Below are 27,201 nucleotides of genomic sequence, written 5' to 3' on the forward strand. Positions count from 1 at the left end.
AACCAGAACCAATGAGCAGTGGTTTGTGATCCTTACACCATGTTGCATTGACAACTCAAATATTAAAAAGAGGTGACCTAAATATCTCTTTTATTACAGACTCACATTCCTAACTGGCAATTAGTCTACTAATAACTGCAGTGTAACCAGGGTCGGACTGGGCCGCCGGGACACCGGGAAAATTCCCGGTGGGCCCCAGCGGCCCAGTCCGACCTTTGCCGGCGCTCCCCCTACTGACTGTTCAGGGGATGCGGCTGGGGCACCTGCAGGGCCCCTGGGGCGGGAGCCCCGGTGGGCCCTGCACCCCCCAGTCCGACACTGAGTGTAACTGCCTTTGTAATTATGATTTAGTTACTTCAAACTTAAAGGACATGTAAAGTCTATTTCACTGGGGCGCTGCTGCATGAGGCGAGTCAAGAAACCAGGGGTGCAATTGTGCTCTCTACACTTGCAGTGTGGCCCCCCCAGATCCCTTCTGGTGTTGTAAAGGTAAGCGTGCAGGGGGTTGAGATTTGGCATCGCAGGAGCAGCCTCAGGGCGGCTCAGGGGTCAAAAACACCCCTGCATACCCCACTGAGATGCATCTCTAAGCTTTTCCTTGGGCTTGACCTAGTAGGACAAAACTGCATAGGCCCATGAAGAAGCTTCCATGTGATATTTCTGTGATTCTGTTGGCTCTGTATAGAAATTTATAGAACTATAGCTCTATTTTTTCTTGATTTTTTGTAATTAATGCCCACATCACAATATTCAGTGGTTTCTTTAAAGAAAATGAACTCTGTGGTATTGTTTACAATTCCTTTTTCTGATACAAGTCCATTAACCACACTGAGCCAGGCATATTCTACATTGAAATGATTTTCATTTGAGGTTTCTTCTCCAGAGATGTTGTTTGGATCTGAGGCAGGAACAACATTTGAACCAACAGGTATCTCTTCATATAAGTAATCTTCATCATTGTAAATGTCTTCTGAAAAATCTTTTCTGCGTTCAGAAAGAACAATAAGGTTATTTGTCATGTTAACAATGACTGCTTAAAAGCTTTTTACATGGCAATTTCTTACTGATTATATGCAAGTGTTGCAATGATGCAGAGATACGGTGGGAAATCCAAAAACTACATTAAGTTTATTTTAGAAATTAAGTATCGTATTCTTGTTGTCCTGAGCTTGATTATCCTATAAAGTACTAATGAACAACTTCACTATTATGTTAACTTTTAATTCATGTATAAATGTTGAGAGCTGTCCCACATAGCTTTTGTGACAAACTACCTGCAATTTTCTTTGTGTCATGAGTTGCATGCAAAATCGTCAACTGTGCCCTTCATAGAGCCCCATTGTTTCCCTGGGCCCCCCCTGTGGTCACAGGCTCTGCCCCTCTATATTTACCACTGTTAAATCTGGTTTAATTTCTTGGAAATCACCACACCTGTAGACCCTTATAATGCTCGATCAGAGAAAAAATGTATTGATCCGGTGCATCGAACTCAAAACAGCGGCACAATATATAACAATATAGAATGTTATAGGCAGCTATGATAAAGTGTCTGTGAACACGAAACGAAAGTCAATTATAGTACTCCAATAAAGTTACTTTTTAATCAACAATTCTGCCTGAAGATTTGCTCAATGAGTGCCTGATCTTCAAAAAAATGGTAATAGTCAAATACCGCAGCAGAGTTGCATCAAAAGAATGGAGCGCACACAATTGCCACCAAATGAGCGCAGATTATAATATATAATATATTTTAAATATATATTTACCTGTGCACTTTGCTCTTCGTACTCATATCTTTAATGGTTTCACTAACACATTTCAGTGAAGGCCTCTTTGTTGGATTGAGGTGCCAGCATTTTTGCAACCATATTACCAGTTCACTGAAAGAATCTTTCCATCTTTCTGTACTGATTATGGGATCACAATGTTTTTCCTGGAAAAGGAAAAATCCTTTTTTTAAATTAAATTTAGCACAAAAAAAAATGCAAATGGTACTACATTTACACACTGCTATGTTTTTGGGGGGATTAAATTGCATTTATACTTTTACATAACTGCCTGTGCAGAAAACATACATTGTAGTGCTGTAAATATATTCAGAAGTCAGATTCTACAGAGGGAAAAAATATGTGGAAATTTAGGACTAATGCCACACTGGGCTGTTTCCCGTTCAAGTGCAGACTGAGAAACAGCACCATTGCTTGCATCTGTGTGCTTCTTTGTCTGCACACAGAGGCACTGCGCTAGCCAGGCTGCTGACACAAGGAGCAGCTTTTGGCACCAAAACGCATGAGTATTTTTGCAATGCAATCCACTCCATGTGTCTGCACCCAAGAAACAGCTCAGTGTGGCTGTACCCTGAGAACTATTCCATGCAACTCTGAATTCGTTTATTGTATGCATTTCTGGCGGTAATGAATGCAGATGACAGAAAGAAAGAATAATAACTTACCATATGGCTATTACATGCGTCAAATGGTAAAAGTGGGTGATTACCATAGATTGTTGTTTTCTGATAACTTAAAGCTTCCCAAAACACTGCTGCCAGGTTAAAAATGTCAGATGATTGTGAGTACATGCCACTGGTTCTTACTTCTGGAGCTGACCTGTCATATAAAAAGGGATAGTTCCTTTATATTTTTAATCTGAAATATACAGTAATGTTCACAATTATATAATCTGTGTAGCCCCCATGAGAAAAAGGGGAATAATAATATTTGCAACCCTGCAAACACTGTATGATATAATGCAACTCGCCATTAAGTTAATATGGCAGACTTATTTTAAATATAAATGCATTTTACATTTACCATTTTTCTGCATCTGGAGGCATCATTTTAAAGACGTACGGGGAGGTCCTCTGGCCTTCCAAGGATACAGCTCTCCTAAAATGGCCAAGTTTTAAAGAGCCCTGTAGGAGAAGATGAAAAATTCTAATTCAAGCAAAGAAAATGTCAAACAAAGAAACAAAAAACAGACCACTGAGTGCTCATACATTTTCACAGATCTTACATACTGTGAACAGCACTTTGGAGCATAGGGAATAGTAGGGCATAGGGAAAAATTCAAAAAAATCGGTTTAGAAGTAATTTATTTAGTTATGGTAGAAACATGCTATATTGTACTAAGCAACCATTATATCTGTTAATATCTGTGCACTGCTTGACATGCAAGGGACCTCATTGCCTGGGCTAGAACTCTAGACTGGTGTTTCATGAAAGCCAAAGAAAAACATAGATCTCAAGAACACTTGTGCCCCTAGTCCTCCCTCCCCTTGCAATGCCTCCCTACACTGCTCGCACACCCCTCTCAGAGGAGGAAAAAAGAAACAGTGTGCCACCTTCCTGACCTTTGCCGAAATCAGTAATGAACTATTGATTTCTATATTCCACATAAAGATTTTGGTAAACTGATTAATGTTAATTACCTCATAAGGGCTGACATATATGTGACTGCAGCGCAAATCACAATGGAGAATGTTCTGGGAGTGTAGTTCTAGCAATGCGGCAGTAATTTGTTCAAAGTAAGACAGAAGTTGATCTACTGGCGTATAGGCATCAATGTTATCCAAAGTAATGGTATATGTACCAAAAGGATAGGACACCTGTAGAGTAGAGAATGTGATATTTTTACAGGACTTTAAAATATAAAATAACGTAAGAAAAGGCATTAAATTAGTCTTAATATCACTATTATTATAAAAAAAAAAATACATTAGGCATAGATAATTGCAATATGATTTTGAATGTTTTATATTCTCATCAACAAATTCACTCACTTTTAGAGGTGGAGCGGCTTGAAAGTCATCCTACAATGGAAAAAGGCAAAGGGAGAATAGAAAGGCAGGGGCATTCGCAATGATGAACTGTAAAGTTGCCTAGAATGCTTATACTGATGAGTTTTATCACCTGGAATGGTTAGGTTATTGTTACTTTTTATTACTTGTCTTTCTATTCAGCCCTCTCCTATTCATATGTCAATTAATCTCTCAAACCACTCCCTGGTTGCTAACGTAATTTGGACGCTAACAACCAGATAACTGCTACAATTCCAAACTAGTGAGCTGCAGGACAAGGAGTAAAATAATTAAAAAACTACCAATAATAAAAGACCAATTGCAAATTTTCTCAGAATAGCACTTTCTACAGTGTACTAATAGTTAACCTAACGGTGAATAACCCCATTAACATTAGAAAAAAATGGAATTATTATGACTCCAGGTCAGATTGACAATTTTTGCTTAAAGAATTTGCTTAAGAAGGAGACTACTGACTGTTGTTATAGTCAGATTAAAAATATACCGACTACATTATTAAACCTACGTGATGGGAAAGTCAACTGATACCCATGGTACAAAAATAATGATCATCATAGTCTGCCCACGTAGCAAAAAGCATATAATACAATACGGCAACTCATGGCAACCAATCTGGTATTTGCTTTTAGGGGAGTAGCCAAGATGTTTAGGGGCAGGCTGTGATATGGCGGTCTGTTATTGGCCCCATTTTAAGTCAGTCGGGACAGTCCTGCCCAGTTGCCCATCTAAAAACAGGGCAGGTGGCAACCCTAGTCCTAATATTCATTTCATTTAGATAAAGTTTGCTTCCCAAAACTCTATAGGGGTAATTTACAAATGCATCTGATACTAATATGCCTAATGCATCAAAAAGGACACATTTAGCTTTGTAGTTTGACAAAATCAGGAGCAAATTGCAAATAGCATTTACACGGTGGGGATTTAATCACTTCTAGAGCATACATTGAAAATGGCATTTGCATCTGATTTACTGGAGTGCTTATTGATGAAACATTTGGTGGTGTCTTGGCGCTACTAGCAGGTCATGGGCGTGAGTAGTTTTAGTGTTTCTCAGCATCACTTGAGGCAGGATGGGCCCATTGGCAACCATATGAAACCATATGGACACTCCTTGTTGCCCCTTATTTGAAGCAATCAGTTGCGTTATAGATGTGTACCCCTATATTTCTACTGATTATAGTCAGTATTAAATAAAATAAGCATGTATTTATTTGATTATGTTATTTAAGAAAAAAAAGATATACTTACCAAAAGTGGGAACTTACCAGTGTAGTTGTATATAAATCGGTAAGAATCTCTGCTATACATAAGATATTGTCATGCTGTAATGCTTTTATTTTTTTCCTCGTATTTATGTTCATTCTTATTGACACGGTTTCACTAAGATGATTGGTCTATAAAATTGCATCACAATTATATTTTTAGTTTTTGATTTATGTATTTTTTTATAAACAATCAGATAAATGTAAATTATCAAGGAAAACGTATTGGTAATTTTGGTAACTTTGGCCATTTTAAAAGTGTTTTTAAATATTTTTTTTTCTCTCCTAAACTCTATCTAACAATGAAAGTAATGGTCATTGCAAACAGTTTTGCCTTCACGCAAATGTAATAAACTTTTTGCAAACCCTTTGCCTTTCATGCCACAGTAAGATAGTAATTGCAAATGATTAAGCTTGCGTCAGTGCACAGTATATGTAATAAAACTTTCGAATGAAAAAGTCGATATTTTTGATCTAACAATTATGCCATTTTCAAGCATATCTTAAACATTCACAATGTGCAGTTAAAATTTGCAATGCAATAACAGTCTCATGAAAAATATTACATTGCAAAATGGGAATTTTTATTCTTTTTTTTTTCGTTTACAAATTTGTTTTTTTGCCTCCAATGCATTATCATTCCCTGTTTCTCTGCCCACTTCTCTTATCCACATATATTTGAACCTCTGGAATCAGGCTTAAACTTTTTTTGAGAGGTAGCATCAGCCTTGTGCAGTGCATCAGCCGTGTTAAAGCAGCACTTGGGCAACCTATGAAATACCCCTTATCAAAGTTCCATTTATGAGGCAATTTACCCCCTGCCTAAAGCAGGCAGTAAATAAGGAACTCCCAGAAGAGTGCTATTGATTCGTCCAGATCCATAAAAGGATTATGTCATGATTTTTATGGTGTACTTTTCATTTCTACACAGCAATTACACCAACAACCTATAATATTGGTGTGTAAGCAGCCATCTTAATGCATTGTGCCTGAGTCTGAGCTTTCAGAAGGAGCCACTGCTTTCAGATAATCTATTGTTTCTCCTGCTCCCACATAACTAAAGGAGTCCCAAGCCGGACCTGGATTTCTTACTATTGAGTGCAATTCTGATATCTACTGCGAGCTGCTATCATGCTACCTTCCCATTGTTCTGCTGATCGGCTGCTGGGAGAAGGGTGATATCACTCCAACTTGCAGCACAGCAGTAAAGTGTGATGGAAATGTATCAGAGGCACCCTGGGAAATGAAGAATATGTCTAGCCCAATGTGAAATTTCAAAATTAAATATAAAAAAAATCTGTTTGCACTTTTAAATAAATGGATATCAATGCAGCATTCTGCTGGAGAAGCTCTATTAACTGATGCATTTTTGAGGCATGTTTTCCCATGACAATATTCCTTTAATAAAAGGCATAGGCAATACAAGAAGCCTGCTCAGCAGTGCTGAGCGAATCTGTCCCGTTTGGCTTCGGCGGAAAATTTGCGAATCTTTCAAAAGATTCAAGAAACGGCGAAAAATTTGCGAAACTGCGAAAATGTTGCGCGGATATTCTTTCGTTGCGCAGCTATTCTTTTGCCGCTCGCCTATTAGTTCGTTGCACGGCCATTCTTTTGTCGCGCAGCTATTCTTTAGCGAATTTTTCTGCGGGAAATTTTTTCATACGTTTCGCCAGTAGCGGATTGTTTTGTGAAACGTATGAAAAAATTCGCAGCAGAAAAATTTGCGAATCCATGCCTGGCAAAACATTTCGCCCATCACTACTGTTCAGCACTGGGACCAAAAGTTATGTGGATGTTATGTGAATTGCACCATTAGTGTGGCACATTGCATTTAAGTTAATGCACATGTAAGTAAAAGACACATTTTGGCTTTTCTTCTGCAAAAGAACCATGCTGGAGAATACACCATGGGCCTAGAAGATCCAATGCCTTGCACTGTGAGTCCTCTCATGCAGTGCATTAGTTCACTGTACTGGTCTCTGGAAAAGATATTCCTCAGTCCAACGTTCTCAGGCTCAGATAGAGATAACCAAAATAAGGTCCCCTCAAAAATGACTCTTATGCATATATATATCAGGCTGTTTGCCAGTAGTGATTTAAAATTTTCTGAATCCATTTTTTGGACCAAATATGAATGTAAAGTAACACAAAAATACATCAATACATATTATATAAATACAGGTATGTTATATAAATTTAAAGGCAAAGGTGTGGGAACCTTTGCCAAATTACATATTTGATTAATTTTGTAAGTGAAATGTAGGAAACAACCACTGCATGAATCAGTGAATTAAAAAAAAAACTTAGCAAACACATAGTAAATGGGGAACCTGCAAAAGTTTGGACACTATTAAGTCAGCGTTTCGTAACTTCCCTTTTGGCACAGATGATAGAAAATAAATGCCTTTTGTTCCCAGAGTCTACCCACTCTGTTTCAGATCTACCCACATTTTTAAAAATATGTAAATCAGGACATTATGAGGGATTCCAAAACCTTCAGATTGCCCTTAGTGTAATGTTTTAGATCATTGCCTTGTAGTAGGAGCCGGGTCCCCTTTTCTATCTACTTGGCTGATTAAATTTGCTGATATTTAGTAAAATCTATTCTTCCCTCTACATGTATAATGTTTCCAGTGCCACTGGCTGCCACACAACCAAAAAGCATAAGCGTCTCTCCCCCTTGTATAACAGTTAGAAGGCATTTTTTTTTTATCAAATGCTGCTTTTTTATCCAAACAAACACACGTTGATTGGGGCTAATTTTTACATTTTCAGTCCACAGGACATGTTTCCAAAAGACATCTGGCTTATCTAGATGCTGTTTTTCATACCTCAGAAGTTGATGTTCGTGATGAGATTGCAGGTAGGGCTTCCTCCTACAGACCAGGGCCAGAAATAGTGGTAGGCAGAAGAGGGACCTGCCTAGGGAGCAACAGTGGGTGGGTGCCAGGCAAGTACCTCTTCTTTCGCTAACCCTTATTTCCATGTTATTTGCCCCGACCGCACACCCCACTCCAGCGGCCCCAACTGTGAGTGCGTGCTCGCTTGCACATGCACATACACCCACAGTAGGGGGGTGGGCCAAGCTGGCTGGGTTGCCTAGGGCACCCAGCCGGCTTGGCCCGCACTGCTATAGACTCTTCCATTCAGATCAAATTTGTACTACTGTTCTACAGGTCCTTGCAGTTGTGTAGAGGAGCCCATGGTTGCTGAGCCCTGGGGTGGAGAGTTTATTAAGCTTTGCAATTGTCAACAGGTGCCAACTATTAATGGCTATTAAGGCCCAATGAGGTATCAGGGCGAGAGGCCTTGCAAAAACAGTGTTTATCACAGGACAAGTGGAAGGCCCAAACTTTTGCACATGCCACAAATATTATTTTCTTTGTTCCTATGTTTTTTAGTTCCTAAACTAAAATGTAACTGTGCATTAACATTTGCATGTTTTTTTATTTTAACACAATGACTTCTCTAATAGTTATTTACTACGTTTCTCTTACAAATGTAACTATACATATACATTTCGGTTACATAAGTAAAATATAGGATAGCTCACCCTAGCAAAATAATCCCTGAAAAAGTTTTTGTCCTGTTGTTCTGTTTCCTTTGGAATTAAATCATCTATGGGGAGAAGAAATAACAGCAAATATAGAGCATATGCCATTCAGGTGCATATAGCTAAACAATCCTAATTATAAGATTATAGCCAAACAATCCTATTTTGCATGTTAGTAATATAGGCAACTTCTGGATGCCCAGACAAGGACATCTTTGCATGAAATCCTCATTTTATTATGATCAGTAACTCAAAAGGAGAAGACTGGATTATAAGCCACTATATATGGAAAAAGTGGTGAAGGACAATGTATAAATAAATATTTTAGACCTAATACTCCTTTCAGTTTGGAGCTTGAGTGCCGTGTGGGCCAGATGTGCATATCCACTTTAACACTTAACATTTTTAAGTATGTCTTATCCAAATGAGCACGTGTCTACTGTGACATCTCTGCTGCTATAAAAGATCCATATGTGGGAACTAAAGAGACAAATCACAAAATCAGTTTCTTATATGAGGGATATGGGATTGGCAAACCTACCATTGAAGTTCACATAGTCCTGAAAAAGACAAAAATGTTAACATGTTACAAGGTTATGAAAACAAGTCACAAGGTTAAGAAAACAAAGTACAGGTACCCATATAGCATGAACTGTTTTCTGGAAAGTAATTGTTCGTAAGAATGCTGGAAATGGAGATACTGTAAATGGACAAACTGCAGAAGTGATTTCTCAGCACTCACATACTTCACTACATGCTTTTTATAAAGCTTTGTTGTAGAGTTATAGATAAGGTACACAGGCACATTATTATAGAAGAGATTCATAACAATTATATGACAGTAAAGATGCAGGCATTCAAATTGATTATCCCTTCCTTTTCTCTTTTATCTTGGTTGGCATTCCATGATGTCAAGGGGTATCTATGAAGTAATACCATAACTATAAAATATATATAACAGGGATTTTAGAGAAAGTCAAGCTGTTCCTGCTACTGCAGGAATGCGTAAATTGAATTTCTGGCCTAAGAGATGTAATTTATATGTGTGTTTATGCATGGAACTGTAACTGTAAAATACTTATATGGGAACTTCTACCAAATGCACCAATCCACTTTTTGTGGACATGGACGATTACCTTGGCCCTAGACAGACATGAATTACACGCCCCATCTTTTTCAATCAATCAAATATTGGGTCACACTACTGGGCCCCTTATGCCCACCTGGTATACACTTACTTGTTCTACTCTTCTAAATATTCTAAAACTTTGCACTAACAACAGTTATGTTAATAGGATTTGTGCCTATAGCAACAGGTTGATAGCAATATCAATATGGCTACAAAAATGTTTCTAAATTTTCTTTCCTTCTCACCAAAATATAGTAAATTTTGTCATCAACACATTGCTTCAATGGCTATGATAAAAACCAAGAATAATTAAACATAAATCAGAACCTTACCTTTTGGACATCTTCTGGATTAATATAACAGCAAATTGAGTTTATAGAATAAACTGCATCTCTCACAACTCCTGGAAAATATGTAGTCTCTAATTTAGCTCTTCCTACTGCATTAATGGATCACATTTATGCACGAGAAATATAAAACACTCTCAAAGGGTGTATTGTGCAATTAAGACACCACTGATGGTGTAAGTATTGCCTTTACAGGTATGCAATCTATCTGGGATGCCTGGGACTTCTGGGATTTCTGGGTAAGGAATCTTTCTGTACTGTGGAGCACCATGCCTTAAGACTGCTATTTATAAAACTAACCAATAGGATTGTTTTGCTGCCAACATGAATGTATGCTAAGTTCTAATCATGTTCAGGGTACAGTTTAGTTGATACAGAAAAAAAGATTATCAGGTGCTAAAGTCTATTTTATATGTATCTACTGGAAAATCAACAAAACTTTTTCAGCAGGCACAAACCAAATCTGCATCTTGACCTTTGATGAAAGGAAAGCCCTTGAGCTATAAAGCAGGGGCTACGTGACGAGCAGCAGCCAGATTACACTGGTTTATGTTTAAAGATTGTCAGAATCAGATGTAGCTGTGATTGGGTGAAAAGTAACCAAGGTGGGGGAAGGCTGGGGTAGAGAAGGAGAGGAATGTGATGTTACAAAAAAAGCAGTTCACTTGCTTATTTTCTGAGCAGGTAGGTACACCCCACCCAGCCTCCCCTCTTTTTTGCATATTGTGAAATGTCAGGAGTGTCTCTTCTCATATTATCTATTAATAACCGAATGTGGATGTTTTCCTGCATGCACTGCTATACTGTGGTTTTGATAATGGTATATAGTATAAACTTATGAGTCAGTATTGTATTAATTCATGTTAACTACAATTGTTTGATCCAGGGAATGTTTCTGATCGCCATTGGGGTCAGGAAGGAATTTTTTCCCTCTTGAGGCATATTTGGCACAGGTTTCAGGTTGGGTTTTTTGCCTTCCTCTGGATCAAACAGTGGATATATGTTAATGTATTTTAAGTTGTACCTGTCACAGCAGCAGTAGGACCTTGCCAGAGTACTGCACAGGAAATTTTATAAGAGGGGGAAAGGAGGTTCTCTCCTGTGACTGCACGGTGGATTGATTGATACAGATGCTACTACTGCTTGTGCTAAGTGACAGCCTGCTTGGATTTCCTATCAAAGAGACACTGCAGATTAAGGATACTCCTCTCATGGTTGGTGATGCAGCTCCTGCGGGGGCCATCCTCTCTGTAGGTAGAGGCAGCCTAATACTCAGTGGTGTTGCATAGTAGTGAGCTCTTATGCAATCTGGCCTTAGAATATTGCCTTGGGATAGGCTGGCAAGGTCCTATTTATGTGATAAAATGTAATTAAATGCTGTGGTTATTTTACTCCTGGTGTTTCATTAAGGTATGTAACAATGGAATTTAAAGGGATGGTTGAAAGCAAAGGGTCAATTGAGGAGGTCCCTTGTAAATTGGTTTTAAGACTAAACTGAAAAAGAATGTTCCTCCCCTTCTGACTGATATTGGAATCTTTTTTTAAATGTCTGTAGGGTTTGCTTTCCTCAGGTTTACATAAAAAGTCTAAATTGAATTGCCAGCATATTCAACTTCATGCCTTCTAGCCTTATGTATGTCTTCTATCAAGGTTAGAAGGTTTCTTTAATAGGTAGATTTTAATGTCAATATTTTATTTTATTAGAAAATGTTAGTACTGCGAGAATGGGATGTCCATCGTCTTTATTGTTAAAGGAAAACTATACCCCCCCCCCCCCGAATAAACTCTTACCCAAGAGATAGTTAACATCTTTATAAGTGGCCTCGTAGAACTGTACCAAACTGGAATATATCTATATATATCAGTTTATATTGTCCTTTTACATCTTGTACTTTGTGCCAACATTTTATGATGGGCTGTGTGCTCCCTTAGAGATCAACTGACCAAAAATAATGCAGCTAACATCACTAACTAGTGATGTGCAGGTTGGTCTACAACCCACGGGACCTGCTGGTTTACGCTTAGGTCAGGTGGGATAGGATTGATATTTGGGCGACCATTGCAGGTTTGAGTTGGGCGTGGGTCAGAGTGGGGAAATACATCCTTCCTGTGCTCCTGAAGTTTCCCTGTAGACACCTACATTGTTGTGGGTATAGTTTTCCTTTAAAATTTCTTCAATAGGTACTTATTAATAAAAATTGCTAGTTTCCTTGAAATTTTATAATGAAGTTAGCACCTACTGGATAATGGGTCCATCACTATTTCAGAGGACAAGGAAGTGATTATCAATGATTCTGATTATTATTTACTCATTTTAAATGATTTGTAGTTGCTGTTTTATCAGTTGTAAACATACCTAAATTGTTCTTGTATTTCTCTAGTTCCACTAATACTCTTTCAGGTGCCATGCGATGTAGGTATACATAGGCAAAATTCTTTTTCAGGACTTTCCACAATTCAGGAGGGAAGGAGGCTGGAATGATTGCATTATGGCATGATATTATCTGCCAAATAAACATGGAAATGCAAAGTAAAGGTTATGAAAATGTCTGTATTTTGTGACTGGGTATAAAATCAGCAATTCAGAACTGATCAACAAAATGTCCTGAGCACAGAGCACATAGAAAAAATTGATTGCTTATAACTCTCCTGGCTTGCCTGTGGGGAATTGCTGGTGAATTTACATCTGAAATACAATATAACAAGTGAGTAATTTATTTATAAATAACCAGCATGGGCAGGTCGTCTCTAGCTGTTATCATACTATAAAATCTACATGTACACTGTATATGGCAAACTCAGTACCAATGCAAAGTCTGTGCAGTGAAAGAGAAGATTGAAAGATTGTAGCCTACATACCATACATTTCAGTAACAGAAACCTGTTCACACGTACAGTACATTTTAAAGTACTGTATACCTACATGGGTTCCTACATGGGCTTACTAAATAGTAACAGGACACAAAAAGCAAATAAGATAACTTCCGACTGAGAATCTACCAGAAAACATGAGTACATATATAGATTGCAACCATTTACCTCATTTACAAATTCAAACATGTTGAGATGAGCCAATTCCTGAAATGGCTGTTTGCCATAAAGAAGAACTGAATAGAATGTGGCATTCAACATCCATGATTCCGAAAAGATGGAGAACTCCTTATCTTTCAGGGTTTCTGGAGAGCTGAAATAGGCAGCAACTGGCTCATGGGCATCACCTTACAAACAGAAATATGACAAAATGTTACTTTATAATATACTGCATATAGAATGGCAGATTTTGGTACAAGCTGATGAATCACCCAATGTTCATTATATACTGGAACTGAGCTACATATTAAAGGGGTCCTGTCACCCTAAAAAACAATTCCAAATTATTGTTTGTGAAATTCAGAATGATCCTATTTAGGGCCTTGTCTTACATGTAATCATTTGACAGCCCTAAAAGGTTTCACCATCCTCTTAAGGATGATATATTATACCAAATCCACTTGTTTCCTATCTAAGGGTTTGTCCTGGGGCTTTTAACCCAAACTGTGCACTGACTATTGCTTTCAATTAGTACCATATTTAGATTTTATAAAAACCTTTAGTGGCAGGAATGATCAGCAACACTGAGATAAAGGATATTTTTGATACTATGATGGGATGCTGATAGTAAATAAATAAGATGTATTGACTGTAGACTAATAGAGGCTAATAAGGCAGTTTACATTTTTTGAAAATGTGCAGACAGTAAAGTAAAATCAACATATTGTGAAGATATTGTTAGTCTCCATAGTAAGTACTTTCCTTATACTTCCTTGAGAACTTTCCTTATACTTAAGAGCAAGATGACATCAATTTGGTATAAAAGGTTAATCTCTAAATCGCCAATGAAATCTATTTGTCAGTACTGAAAATACAGTCATTTATTGCACCTCTAGCTCTTATATTTTTCCTGCGACCCTTGGGTCAAACTTTCTATGTGCTTTAACTATGACTTAGAGCAGTACTGTGCAACTTTTTAAATGAAGATGGACACATTTTATTAAAATGATAATATCCTACAAAGAAGTCTATGGAAACCTTGAGCCTTTGAAGTGCAGACTAGCCCCTAAAATAGAGCACTGCTTGTGCTCGGCAGCTCTCTATCCAAGTTGGGGAGGGGCAGGGGGAGGCACATAGACATCCTTACATCCTCGCTCCTGCTCCCTACCTTCCACTTCATTAAGACAAAACAGATAGGAAGCAGCAGGAGTAACAAGCAGCAATGGGGCCCTGTCCTTACCATAGCCCATCCTTACCATAGGTCAGGAACACTGCAACAGAGTCCTGTGCCACATTTCCAGTTGTTTATAGCTTTGTCTAAATGTGTTACAATGTGTAATTTTTCCAACACAAATTATAATTTGTGTCACTGTTTTACGTAGTATTTTAGTAATTTTCATAGGGGATTAACTACAAGTATGGCACACTGGTGCAACCCATAGCAACCATGACATGTATATTATATATATTAACCTGAAAGGTATTTAAAAAATTTTATTATTACCTCGAAAGCGCAACAGATTTATATCATATATCATGTCTTCTTGGCTCAAATTGTTGCCATCTTTAGACAAACATTTGGCATATGGAAAATGTGCAAGTTTTGTTTGAAAGGATCCATCAGCTTTGGGAAAAACAATGAAACTAGCAGGAGTTATGTCTCGGAGGATGACAAACTTGCTATGGCAATGTTCAACAGCTTTATTGATGTCAATGAGTATTCCAGTCATCTGTGCCCATGTGAGCTGGTTTTCTTTCTCATGAAGAAAATGTAATAGTGGTTTGCTGTCTTCCACCACATAAAAGGGAGGTATGCCATTTGAAATGATGTTCTTCAGCGCTGCAATACAACTATTCCCTTGGCATAACTTTACCACTTTTGACATTTCCTCAAACCTTTCATATACCTCATCTGTAGAATTAGTCCGCAATATATCATTTAAGGTTTTTTGCCGAAACATGTACAACAGGGCATTGCCATCTTGAGTATCGACCTCAAATACGGAAGCTTTCAGGGTTGTATGAACTTGTCCCTTCACTATCATATCAGGGTGGTCAATGGATAGCTTTTCACGGATACAGGACTCAACAAGGTCTTCGTCAGCTATGACACAAGTGCTTCCCAAATGCTGAATCTTAAAACCGTTCACATCTTCACTGAACAGCAGCGGAGCAACAAAATTTCTGACATCATTTAAAGGATGATAAATTAATTTTTTAAAGAAGTGTTTAAGAATGGTGATTAAATTTTCATCTTTCTTCCTTGTTTTCATATGGAGATCCCAGATGATTGAAAGAAGTTGCAAACTTGATTTTACAGAACCTAAAAAAAACAGTGGGATTAAAGATAGAAAATATTATATAAGGCAGAAAATTATTAAAACAAACAACAAAGTGTAAAAAGTGTTACAAAAATAACAGGAAAATGCAATGAGAACCGTGCATGGATACGCTGGAGTAATGAAAACATAATTGTCTGGGCAGCTCGGTGGTTCAGTGACTTGCACTTCTGCCTTGCAATGTTGCAGTTCTGATTTGGATTGTAACCTAGGCACTATCTGCAAGCAGTTTTATGTTGTGCCCATGGGACACGAGTTTCTTCTATGATTTTACTTCCCTCTCACACAGACAGGTTATTTGGTTCCTGGTGAGACTGGCCCCAGTGTAGTGTGCTGCATACTGCACCAAAAGAAGGAGCTTAGTGATCCAAAACACACAGTGCTATGTATCTCTAAATAAACCAAAACCTTATTTGCACCAACACAGCTCTTCGGTGGACGTTTTTTGGTTTCAAGATACCATGTACAAATGCCCCTCAGCACTTGCACTTGCCTCTGGGACAGGGGGCATCTGTGTGTTACCCCACCTATCCATAAACAGGCTTGTTTAAGCCTGTGGGCAAACATTACATATTGTACTAAATGACACGGTAGTATATTGCACAATGATATCTGAGATAAACATTTAAAGGGGAAGGAAAGGCTAATAAAGAGTTAATCTCAAGCTGCAGGCATACCTTCAGTTGTCTCTTAAATCTCCCCATATTTCACCAGTTCAGATGATCAGAAGCCAAACAGGAAGAAAAACGCTGAGCTGTGTAAAGAATGTTCCCATAATGCCTCACTCCTGCACAGACACCCAGACCAAGTGAACATGCTCAGATAGTTAGACTATGGGGCACATTTACTAATCCTCGAATCCGAATCCCGAATGGGAAAAAATCGGATTGGAAACGGAAATTTTGCAATTTTTTCGTCGCCTTCCTGATTGTTTCGTAACTTTTTAGTCGCCATCATGACTTTATCGTGTTTTGCGTGACTTTTTAGTCGCAATTTCGTATTGAGCAATTGTAAACGGCAGAAAAACCAATCTGAATTTTTCGCGACGGCGATGAAAAAGTTGCAGAAAATATATGATGAAGTTGTAACGGCGACGAAAAAGTCACACAAAATACGAAAACATCGCGGCAACTACGAAAAAAATTGCAAAAATACCGATCATTACGAAAAAAACGCATTTGGACGCTTTCGGACGTTTGTGGATCAGTAAATGTGCCCCTATGAGTCAGCTTCCTACTGATTGGCTCAGATCCACATTCCTAAGGGGGGGGAAGTGAGTTCTTAGCATTCCTGAGGGAGGGGGGAGCAGGAGAGAGGAGACAGCAGAGAGCTGCGTGTCTCTGGCACATGAATTACAGATACAACAAATCAGTGCAGCGTTTCTGTGAGTGCTTATGGCTGTATTTACATAGACCTTTCTGATCAAGCTTACTTAGTTTTTACCTTTCTTTCTCCTTTAACTTTTATTCTCATGTATTCAGTTATATATTTTTTTTTCCAAAATTTAGGAAACTTCAAACAGATGCTATTTATTGCCAGGCACCTTTACCTTTAGTGTAGCTCTGTAGAATATGTTCAGTTGTTCTTTCAACCACATCAAGAAGAATTTCCCTGTGTTTTTGCCCCACTGAAGCACATATCTGGGAGAAAAAGTATATACTGCCATCGGCATACTTTTTCTGGAAAACCTAAAAACATAAAATTATTTTAAAAATGATGGTGATGTGTTTTTATTCAAACCATCTCTGTTTGTTTTGCACTTGAAAATGGTTCCGGATACTTGGCCTTTCTATGCCTATGAACGGAATTGTCATACAGTTTTATGAGCTTAATTTTAACTCATATTCTTTCCATATTATGGAAAAAATATTAGCTTTTTCAGCTGCAGAGTAAATGAAAGAACTATGCTCCTCATGCAGCAATCAGTAGGTTTGGTATGCAAACTATTTTGAATGTTCAAATATGCACATTTTCTATGGACACTTTATTCCTTCTCATTTTGTGGGTCATAGACATAGGCAGGGTGGTGGTAACAAGGAGTTAAAAGGGTGGAAGCACCAGTTTTAGGACTTCATGGGCCCGATTCACTAAAGTCCGAAATAAGGAGTGCTATTTATAGCATGCGTTAAAAATCTTATCACTTCTTATTTTTCACTCGATTCACTAAAAGGACACTTGTCATAATTAAGAAGCGATGTTCTTGGCGTTATTTATCTTACGATGACATATTTTCAAGCAATATATTACGCAGCGCACAAGATATTACGCAGCGCACAAGATATTACGCAGAGCGCAATATATTACGCACATAACCATTACTTTCTGAAAACCACCATTTCCCTGAAAACTGGAGGATGCATCACTCTAGGGCCAACATATACTTGAAAAAATACGACTGCAAACTCCATGTTGTGTTGCCAATAGCTCACGAACCGCAATTTTCTTTAAGTACCTCCTGCCCCAAGTAGGGTTAATATTCACACAGATTAACACGATATTTTGCACGTTTAATGCATCATATGTGTTTGTGAATCATGCGTTAGTACTAATTCTATTCGCTAATTAACGCAATTCGTTTTTTTTGTGCATGCGATATGCGGATTAACACATGCGAAATGACTTTGATGAATCGGTACTTAATTATCGCATGCTTTTTAATGAAAAAAACTATGCGATAAGCGTTATTGACCTTTAGTGAAAGCGGCCCCTATAACGCTTATCGCATAGTTTTTTTCATTAAAAGATGTCATCGTAAGATAAATAACGCCAAGAACATCGCTTCTTAATTATGACAAGTGTCCTTTTAGTGAATCGAGCGAAAAATAAGAAGTGATAAGATTTTTAACGCATGCTATAAATAGCACTCCTTATTTCGGACTTTAGTGAATCGGGCCCCATGTGTCTTAATAACTTGACCCATATAGAGATCTCTAATAATAAGGATAAAAGGCCTCTCATGCACACAAGGGTACATTTACCAACACTAAGCACATTTGCCCTTTGGCAGTAATCCTAGCCTAGCAACCAATCACAAATTAGCCCTGATCAGTCTACCGCAGTTGCTATTGGTTACTGCACTGGGGCAAGTGTGCCCAATAATAGTAAATAAAAGTCATGTGCTAAGAAGTTCCCATGACTGGTATAAACGCACCTGCAACATCATCGCTCATGCTCATCGTAATATTCTTTGTGATATATCCTAGCACATTATAAACAACAGTCCAAAATTGAATGAATTTTGGTAATGCAATGCTTTGGGTTTCAGTTAATACGTAGCAACAAAAAGAGGCAAATTTATTAAAGTTTGGGTTTTTGTCATTTTGGAAATAATAACACAAAAACATGAGTTCAGATATTTTAAAATGAAGTTTTCCCATCATGAAAGTTATGAGATTTATCAAAAATGTTTTTCGAAAAAACTCAAATGACAAAATATGGCAGCTCGTAAGTCATTGGGAGGTATACACAGGGTTACTTTCAGGCTATCTTATTTTTCAAGTTTTTTTTTTTTTAAATATTCTAACTAATTAATGGAATTTGAAAATAATTAAACTAATTTCCCTGGGGATTCACACACCAAAACTCACATTTTATTTGTAGGTCTGGGACATGTTGGGCCTCTGCAAACATGAATAAGTAGGTTACTGTTAGGGCTCTGGCACACAGGGAGATTAACAAAAACTCTGACAAAACTCCCTGTTCGCGGGCGACTAATTTCCCAGAGTTGCCATCACCTGCCATCCCACCGGCGAAAATGTAAGTCACCGGTGGGATAGCACACGCGGCGGCACGATTTCGGGAAATCGCTGAAGTTGCCTCGCGAGGCTTTTTCGGCGATTTCCCGAAATCGCGCCGCTGCGTGTGCCATCCCACCGGCGACTTACATTTTTGCCGGTGGGATGGCAGGTGATGGCAACTCGGGGAGATTAGTCGCCCGCAAATAGGGAGTTTTGTCGCGGGCGACTAATCTCCCCGTGTGCCAGAGCCCTTATGTTATGCCCTTTAATGCCCAGTAACTGAATTAGGAAATGTGTATTATGGGTGACACTTTCTCTCAGTCTCTGCATGGGGGTAAATGCAGCTAAAGGAGGAAGAGAACAAAACCACTTTATAGGGGACATTTACTAAAGCACTTTTTTCTGCCTTTTTGACGCAGAAAACCTGAATTTGTCGGAGACAAAACCACAACAATTCTGAAAGAAAAAATATGCCAAAGGACAATTTCTGTTTTAATATATACTCACAAGTCCATGAGCTTACCTTCTCCGTAATGATGACTACAAAGATGTATTTGATATCCCAAGGAAGGTTAATTAAATACTTTATCATGGCGTTTATATCATCAGATTTCTCAGCACCCTGAGAGGCTTTGTGGTCTAGCAAGGCAATGCAGTTCTCCAGCTTTTGGATATGCATGTCATTACTATCCATACTTTTAGGCCAGGTTTTTATTTTTGCATGTACAGAAATGGTGAGTTTATTGTAGTTCTTTTGGCAAACATCATCAAAGGCTTTTGTGCCGGACTTATATTTTTTTAATGTCAGGCTCTTGATATGGGCTTTCAGTTCGGAATCATTGTTTTTGTATATTCTAATATAGATAGCTGCCAGTATCCAGAAATACAACTTCCGAAAGTTGCAGTCTGTTTCACATTGTTTCATATTTTCATTTTCTACCATAGATCTGACCTCTTTTTCCACATTTTGCAAATTGGTGTTATTACAGAATGTGGTAATGTCCTTCTGGATTATTCTGACTAAAGTTTTGGCTGCAAAATGTCTTATCTTGTCATTATGGTGATGGCAGTGACACAGCAGTTCCATGGGAGAGGTCACATTTTTGAGATCCTCAAGGAAAACATCATCATCTGCAGGAAAAAAAAAAAATTAAAGAAAAAAAAAAACTTCAATGAAAAAATATTTTTACAGTTTCTGCAAATATCAGTTTCCTGCAAGTCACCCAAATATATATTTTAAAAGGCATCTGCAGTAACAATGACCTAAACAATAGCTCCCCTTTACTAAAAGAGAAGTGCCTGTGTTTATTGTGAGCCTATTTACAATGTGTGACCAGCCTTGCAATAAATACAGACACACAGCTTTATGGCTAATGCCACACAGAGATGATTCTCAGCCTGCGGATAAACACAGCCATTGCATCGGCCTGGGTGCAGCTACACAGAGCATTTTTCAGTGCCGAAATCTACTCTGCACCCAGGCCGGAATCAGTCCATGTGGTATAAGCCTTATCCCTGCCTTAGTGGAGCTACCCTTTAGTCATATGATTTAAACTACACAGTAAATTTGGACCCAAGACATAAATAAAGAATCTGCAAAAAGTAGAAAAGTGGATTTATTTATCAATTCTAAAGGATTCCCATAAGCCTGGTGTATTTTCAAATTTATCTTGAAACAAATGTTTCATTTAAGAAACCTGATAACTGTCATCTGCTGACTGCTTTTAATAGTTGACCATTATTCTGCTCTATATTACCCGTCATATGAAATTGGGAAATGTTCCCTCTAAGGTGAACATTTGTGCATAAGCCCTGAAAAAATAAGAACACACAAACTATGACACCAGCACAAACAAGAAAACTGTGCAGAAAACAGAAAATGTTGTATGTGAATCTCTATAGTATTGGTTTAGAACCAGTCTGCATAAATTCTGCCCACATCACAATGTCAGGAAGTGCTTCTTAGTATCAGAGTGTTTGCTGTAGGGAATGCTCAGTTTTCCTAGTGCACCTTACAGGAACTATGCTAGTTGCAGTGGAGTCATAGATAGGCTTCTGGGATATTCTTACACCAGAAAGACAAGCAATTGAAATAATGTAAATGTAGAATACTCCAGCACAGGTTTATGGTATCTGTTCCTGGTATATGTATGAAATTTCCTTTATGAGTGGCCACATCCATAAGGGCTAGACAGAAATTGCCAACTCATCCAACACTAGTGTGAGCCAGTGTTGCATAAAACTAAGATTTTCCATTAGTGATGTCTGATCAATATAGTTATACTTGTACTACTGTCCTTAAGGTCAACATATCACACCCCTGGCTGTAAGAAGCAAGGCAATATGAAAATAAATATACATTATTTCAATAAGACAAATCCATATTGAAAATTAAAAAAGAAGTTGTGGCTGAGTTTCCATTTTTTTTTTGCCTTGACTAGTACGCAGGCAATGATTATTTGGATGGTATTGGTATTGTGTTGGTATATTTTTACTACAAAGAAGCCATTCCAATTTAAATGTTAATAAAATAAGGCTCTTACCTATTGTTTGAACTTCAGAACCAGAGTATACAGTCATTTCTAAAATATAAAAAAGCATTAAAATAAATTATTTTAGAATCTGGGAAATATTTACTGTACTTTACAAGTGCTATACCCATTTTAATTTGGACCAGTTCCTATGCTATATCTCTCTTACATGAGCTAGAAAAAAGCTTTTCTATCTAGACCAGGGTGGCCCCGAATGTGGGCTGAATGTGGCCCTCCAAAAAATTTTCATGGCCGCAAGGCTCCACAGACTTCACTGTATGACATTAATTTTAATTTATTATTATATACTATTAATTAACATGCTAAAAGAGAAATAATTGGCCCATTATATGTAATAAGTTGGTCATTACTTAGTTGTGTGGCTGAATGGTATAAGAGACATTAGGGATCATTTACAACTGCTCAGAACAGAACCATTAGTTAATTGTGGCTAAGGACACTTGCTACACTTCTGCAGAGGCATAACTAGATGTTACTGGGCCCCACAGCAAATTCAGTTTAGGGCCTTGATATATTTGTAATTTGAACCATTCTGCCAGCATATATTGAAATAGCTTGTTAATTAGTTCCTCACTTGGCCTTCTACATTCAGCTGCAGGGTCTGCTTCCACTGTAGTTACACCTCTGCACTTCTACATAGTGTGTGCTTAATGCCTCTCATCCCATCCCATATTTATTCTACAAAAGCAGCCTGTAACATATTTACTTGCATATCTGAAAGTAAGTCAAATTACCAGTTTAACAAGATGTAAAATATAGCAAGTATCATTTTCTCTTGTATAACAAACTCACTTGCAACTACCAAGCAGCATTATTTGTTTGTTTGCACCAGAAACTAATGTACAGTATTATCTCAAAATATATGAAAATATAACAAAACCTGTTGGAAAAAGTTTATTAAACTTTCACTGCCTGTCTGGGTGCATTTTTTGTGAACAGTTCCCTCTAAAACAGAATGTCCTTGGCAGAAAATACGTACAGTATGTCAAATTTTAATGCTTTAATAAATACCTTCAGAAATAACTGAAGCAGCGCTCGCCCTCCTTTGAATGGGAATTCGTAATTTATCTGCTCTACGGAATATACCTGCAAGGTAAATATTTTTGGAATACATATATTATCAAGGGGCAAAAGTTACAAGGGATATCGATTAATAAATCAATGAACTTACTGTTTCTGTGAAATTCAGATCCAGTAGTAGACACTGTCGATTCTAAAATACAGTTTAATAAATCATTTAGTCGCATTTAACTGTCACAGGATTTATTTTGATGAAATATCTGTTTCTGACAAAGAAATAACTTCTAAGATCCATAAAAAAAATAAATGTAAATCCTGGAAATGCAAAAGGCCCAAAAATTATAGGTGAAAATGAGAAATAGATATGTGGATCCATTCTCTCCCAACATGTCAGTATGGGCACCGCCTTGACATTAGATCATTGGTCTAAAAAGGTCCACTCTTCCAAAAGATCAGATCTATCGGGGCATGGCCACCTTACCCTGATAGATCCTGGATTCAGTGCATCCCTATTTATTATTCGGCATGCACCCCATCCAGTATTTTTGGATTAAGCATTTACCAAACCAGATCTTGACTTGTGTGTTAAAGTATCAAAAAAATATGTGCATAAAAAATTATTCCCTAAGAGCCTCAAAGTCACATGACATGAGGGCTAATTTACACACATCTTTCTTTTCAACTTTTAAGTTAAAAAATGTACCTATTCTTAAAAATTCAGATTTGGGAAGGAATGTTTTTATTTGCTGAATCATTCGGTTCCTGTTGGATTCCAATCATCATCAGGAAGTTTATATTTTCTCTCAGTGTCTGTGTTAGTTCATCCCACATGTTAAAAAAACATACTGGTAAGTTAAATGGGTTCTCATAAAATTGACACTAGCATGTTTTATTGTGGAGGTGACTAGATTGTGAGCTCCCTGGGCAGAAACTGATGGTAATGATCAAGAAAGTGCTACAGAAAATGTAGGTACTATATAACATAACTAGATAATACGTACACATATACACACACATATATATATAGACAAGGGACCTGTTATCCAGAATGCTCAGGACCTGGGGTTAAGAGATAAAGCATCTTTCCATAATTTGGATTTCCATAACTTGCACTTACTAAACAATCATTGAACTATTAAATAAACCCAATAGAATAGTTTGGCCTCAAATAAAAATCCTAAAAAAAATGTTTTCAATTTTTAAAAATGTTCATTATTTGTTTAAAATAGAGTCTATGGGAGATAGCCTTTTCAAAATTCAGAGCTTTCTGGATAACAGGTTTCCCGTACATATATATATATATATATATAAATAGTATATTCAAAGAAAGCTCTTAGAACACAGGTTGTATGAGGTTCTCTTTTTTTATATTTGCATTTGCTTTGTATTGTATTTTTTCATCTGACGTGGCTTTCTGCTCAGTGCAACATAATGTATCCCTGAGTCCAAAGATAGCTTTAAAAATTCAATTATACAGTTTTTGGTCAATGGCACTGGGGCAACAAAATAATGAATTGGCTTGTTTAATTTACGTATAAAGATCTTTCCCGAATGCTTACCTGGGTCATGCCGCATTTCATATTGTCGTTTCCTTTGGCAGAGTGGTATCTGGTACCTGTTTTTATCAATTGTGTGAATAAGTTTCTGTAATAAATTGGCATCTTTGCTATTTATTGAGTAACTATTCTTTGAAAGAATGGCAGGGAAAATCTTAGTTGAATCAAATGAAAGAAACACAATTCTTTCCAAATAATCAGGACGAAGGAGTAAATTCCGAAATGACGCAAAGTTCTTGTCTTTATAAACAGGTACAATGGTTGTAGGTATTATAGTGATTGGGTAACTCATGGCATGCAGAATAAGTTCACCCCCAACCATGTTTCTGCAGCCATGGAAACACTTATAGCCTTGTTCTTCAAGTGGCTTTACTATCCTCTCATCCATAAACTCATCAATGACTCTTTGTTTTGTAGACTGTGGTTCTGGTGCTGACACAATGTAAATATCATAGCAAAAATAATGGTGGAAAATTGTATCCGTACCTGCTAAAAAATGAAGTTTAAGAAATGAATATAGACATAACATAAATATACATTTCACCAATTGCTCTAGTATATTTCTCTATAACTACAATAGGTTTCTAATGAAGTGATGATTAGCACAGATAAACAGAAATGTTACTGTATTGTAGTTCTAATAACTGATTACATAAATTCTATGCATTTTAACAATTATTTTATTTAATATTGTCATTGATTGCCAGTTGTGATACATGTGAATATGAGGTTTAGAGAATTTTGACTCCCAGTCTACTATAGCAACCAATCAGCAGTTAGCATTTAACGATAACTTGATTAAAAACAAATATCTTATTGGTTGCTGTGGATAACTGCACCTTTGTTTGTTTTATTACATATGATGGTTGATCTCTTGTGGTTGTCATAGAGGCCATCCACCATTTTTTCTCCCAGCATTTTAAAATACCTTCGAACGTATGAGTTACTTATACAGCGGTGGCCTAAAAGGGCACTTACTATTCCTCCCACAACTGTGGATGACTCACAAGTCAGCTTTAGCAATGGAGCTATTCATTTGAGACCATGGTCATACTATCACACCCCTGTACCTTGTCAATCTATAATGGTTAGCAACATTGCAATCTTTCCAAACTCTTGGCTTACAGTGTTATTTTGCCTACCCAAAATATCCATGGCAAGCACCTTATGGCACCTTTAGGAATCTTTAAAACAACTAGGAAATAAACAGCTCAAAAGACTAGCTGATCATTTTTGTACTTACCATCTTTTCTTGCTCCACAATCTTTGCAGGTCTCTGTATCAGCTTGAGCCATTCCCAAAAGTATAAAAGGCTCTATAAAAAAAAGGAAATGAGAATATCTTTAACTACAATTTATACAGCATGGACAGTAAAAACTGAATAACTGTGAATGACACTGCAGTTACCGAATGCAGATGATTGTAAAGTAGGGATGCAACAAACCAGCATTACAAAAACTCAATCACTTACGATTTTGCTAGGACAAAGTAACTACTTTGTCTGTTATGGTGTCATAAACTAGGATATTTTAAAGCCTAGCTGGGGAAGCTCAGCTTAGATGCCAGTTAGGGTGTAATCTTAAGATATAAATGTCTGTTTGCACTCCTAGATATTCCCGGAGTATCTTGAAGGTCAGATTTGGGGGCAAACACATCTGTCCTAGGTACTCTAGGACCTATGGTGGATTGCCTAATACAGCAATGTGTTCAAATGCACAATTTTTAGAATGCGGCTTGGACTGAAATTTTTGTACAATAATTTATTGTGGGAGTTATTCCCAAATGTGAATATTGGTTGCTTAAGGTTAGGGACAGGGCTTTTCCTTCACATAGCACTGAGCATCTCCCTTAACAGAATAATGCATAATTACAGTTAGCAAAAATATGAAAACAGCATTGCCCAAATAATAATCAAAACCTTCAAGAAGTTTACTTACTCGCACTGGAAAGAGGCTACAGTTTCTCCTTTCTGATTACTAAGTCTTTCTGAGTACTAAATCCACTGATATGAATGCACAGAAAAGTCAAACTCATCACATCTATCAGTTTTGATGAATGTGCCAGTTTGTTAAAACAGAAATGTGTTGATAAATGGGGTAAATAATTCAAACTCCTGGATTACACAATTTGATCTTCCATAAATGTGCCACAGTCTTCCCAAAATTAGAGGGAATGTTGTTGTAGAGTTGACATTAATTTAACCCACTTAATTAGATCCCTATAATGTACGTATACATTACCATTTAAACCTTTTTTTAATTTATTGGGCTTACACTTACTTTTTCATTGTGAATATGTGGTTGCTATAGAAATTATTTAGCAGTTTGTTTGCTTTGTTGCTTTTTTACATTTTTTATTTCATTAGTGTGAAGTTGCCTCTTAGTTATCAGTATCTCCTAAATATTGACTCATTGTTTGTCTTTCATTGTTTTATATGACACAGCATTAGCATTCTTCACTGACCTCTCCAGGGTCCCAAATGACAAGGACTTATTAAGTGACTGAGGATGCCAGGCTCTTCGGGGTAGATAGCTGACCACCAGATTCTCGATAAAACGCCTTCAGAAGTACAGGAAGCTCTTCTGGTTAAAAAGAGTCTCAAAAAGATTCATAAGCGAAAAATCTTTTCATAAGACCATAAATGCTGGTAACAATAAAAATCTTCCATGTTGAAGTATCCACGACGATATGAAATCCAGCACATTCCAGACTTTACACAAAGTGTGAAACAAAAAAGGCTTTTTCTTGTCTCCTCATCTGCACAACATTGCCCAAGACATTGCAAAATGTCATATGAGGTTATTGAGTAATCTACTTTCAAAGAAGTCCCTTCACAAGAGGAAGTATCAAGCTTAGTAG

General features: G+C 37.4%; 1 protein-coding gene across 2 annotated transcripts; it reads right to left on the minus strand.

Moving 5' to 3' along the window:
- Nucleotides 1-249: 249 nt before the first annotated feature.
- On the minus strand, nucleotides 250-27,110 carry LOC100493453. Of its 2 annotated transcripts, XM_002935974.4 has the most exons (20): nucleotides 26,806-27,108; nucleotides 25,586-25,657; nucleotides 24,346-24,831; nucleotides 22,938-22,979; nucleotides 22,778-22,852; nucleotides 21,758-21,796; nucleotides 19,738-20,345; nucleotides 17,027-17,165; nucleotides 14,643-15,461; nucleotides 13,148-13,326; nucleotides 12,465-12,612; nucleotides 10,094-10,164; nucleotides 9,174-9,192; nucleotides 8,633-8,697; nucleotides 5,083-5,211; nucleotides 3,428-3,604; nucleotides 2,811-2,911; nucleotides 2,453-2,606; nucleotides 1,767-1,933; nucleotides 250-984 (listed from the first exon to the last, which is right to left on the minus strand). In XM_002935974.4, the coding sequence occupies exons 2-20, from the start codon at nucleotides 25,635-25,637 to the stop codon at nucleotides 690-692; spliced, it is 3,765 nt and encodes a 1,254-aa protein (XP_002936020.4). In that variant the 5' UTR covers nucleotides 25,638-25,657; nucleotides 26,806-27,108; the 3' UTR covers nucleotides 250-689. The 2 variants fall into 2 exon arrangements, with proteins under 2 accessions (XP_002936020.4, XP_031761936.1); XM_031906076.1 differs by lacking the exon at nucleotides 250-984 and having other exon boundaries at nucleotides 1,824-1,933; nucleotides 2,497-2,606; nucleotides 26,806-27,110.
- Nucleotides 27,111-27,201: the final 91 nt, after the last annotated feature.

This window comes from Xenopus tropicalis, chromosome 7, assembly GCF_000004195.4.
Source record: "Xenopus tropicalis strain Nigerian chromosome 7, UCB_Xtro_10.0, whole genome shotgun sequence".
Taxonomy (NCBI): domain Eukaryota; kingdom Metazoa; phylum Chordata; class Amphibia; order Anura; family Pipidae; genus Xenopus; species Xenopus tropicalis.

Bases quoted from the DNA above. Each gene is read 5' to 3' on its own strand.
- LOC100493453 (XM_002935974.4), bottom strand. From the start codon at position 25,637: ATGGCTCAAGCTGATACAGAGACCTGCAAAGATTGTGGAGCAAGAAAA. The intron at 20,346-21,757 runs GTAAGAGCCTTA...TTTTTCCTGCAG, and splicing joins TTCTGAAGTTCAAACAATAG to ATGATGATGTTTTCCTTGAG. The intron at 10,165-12,464 runs GTATGTTTACAA...CATATTTTCCAG, and splicing joins GAAATACAAGAACAATTTAG to GAGTTGTGAGAGATGCAGTT.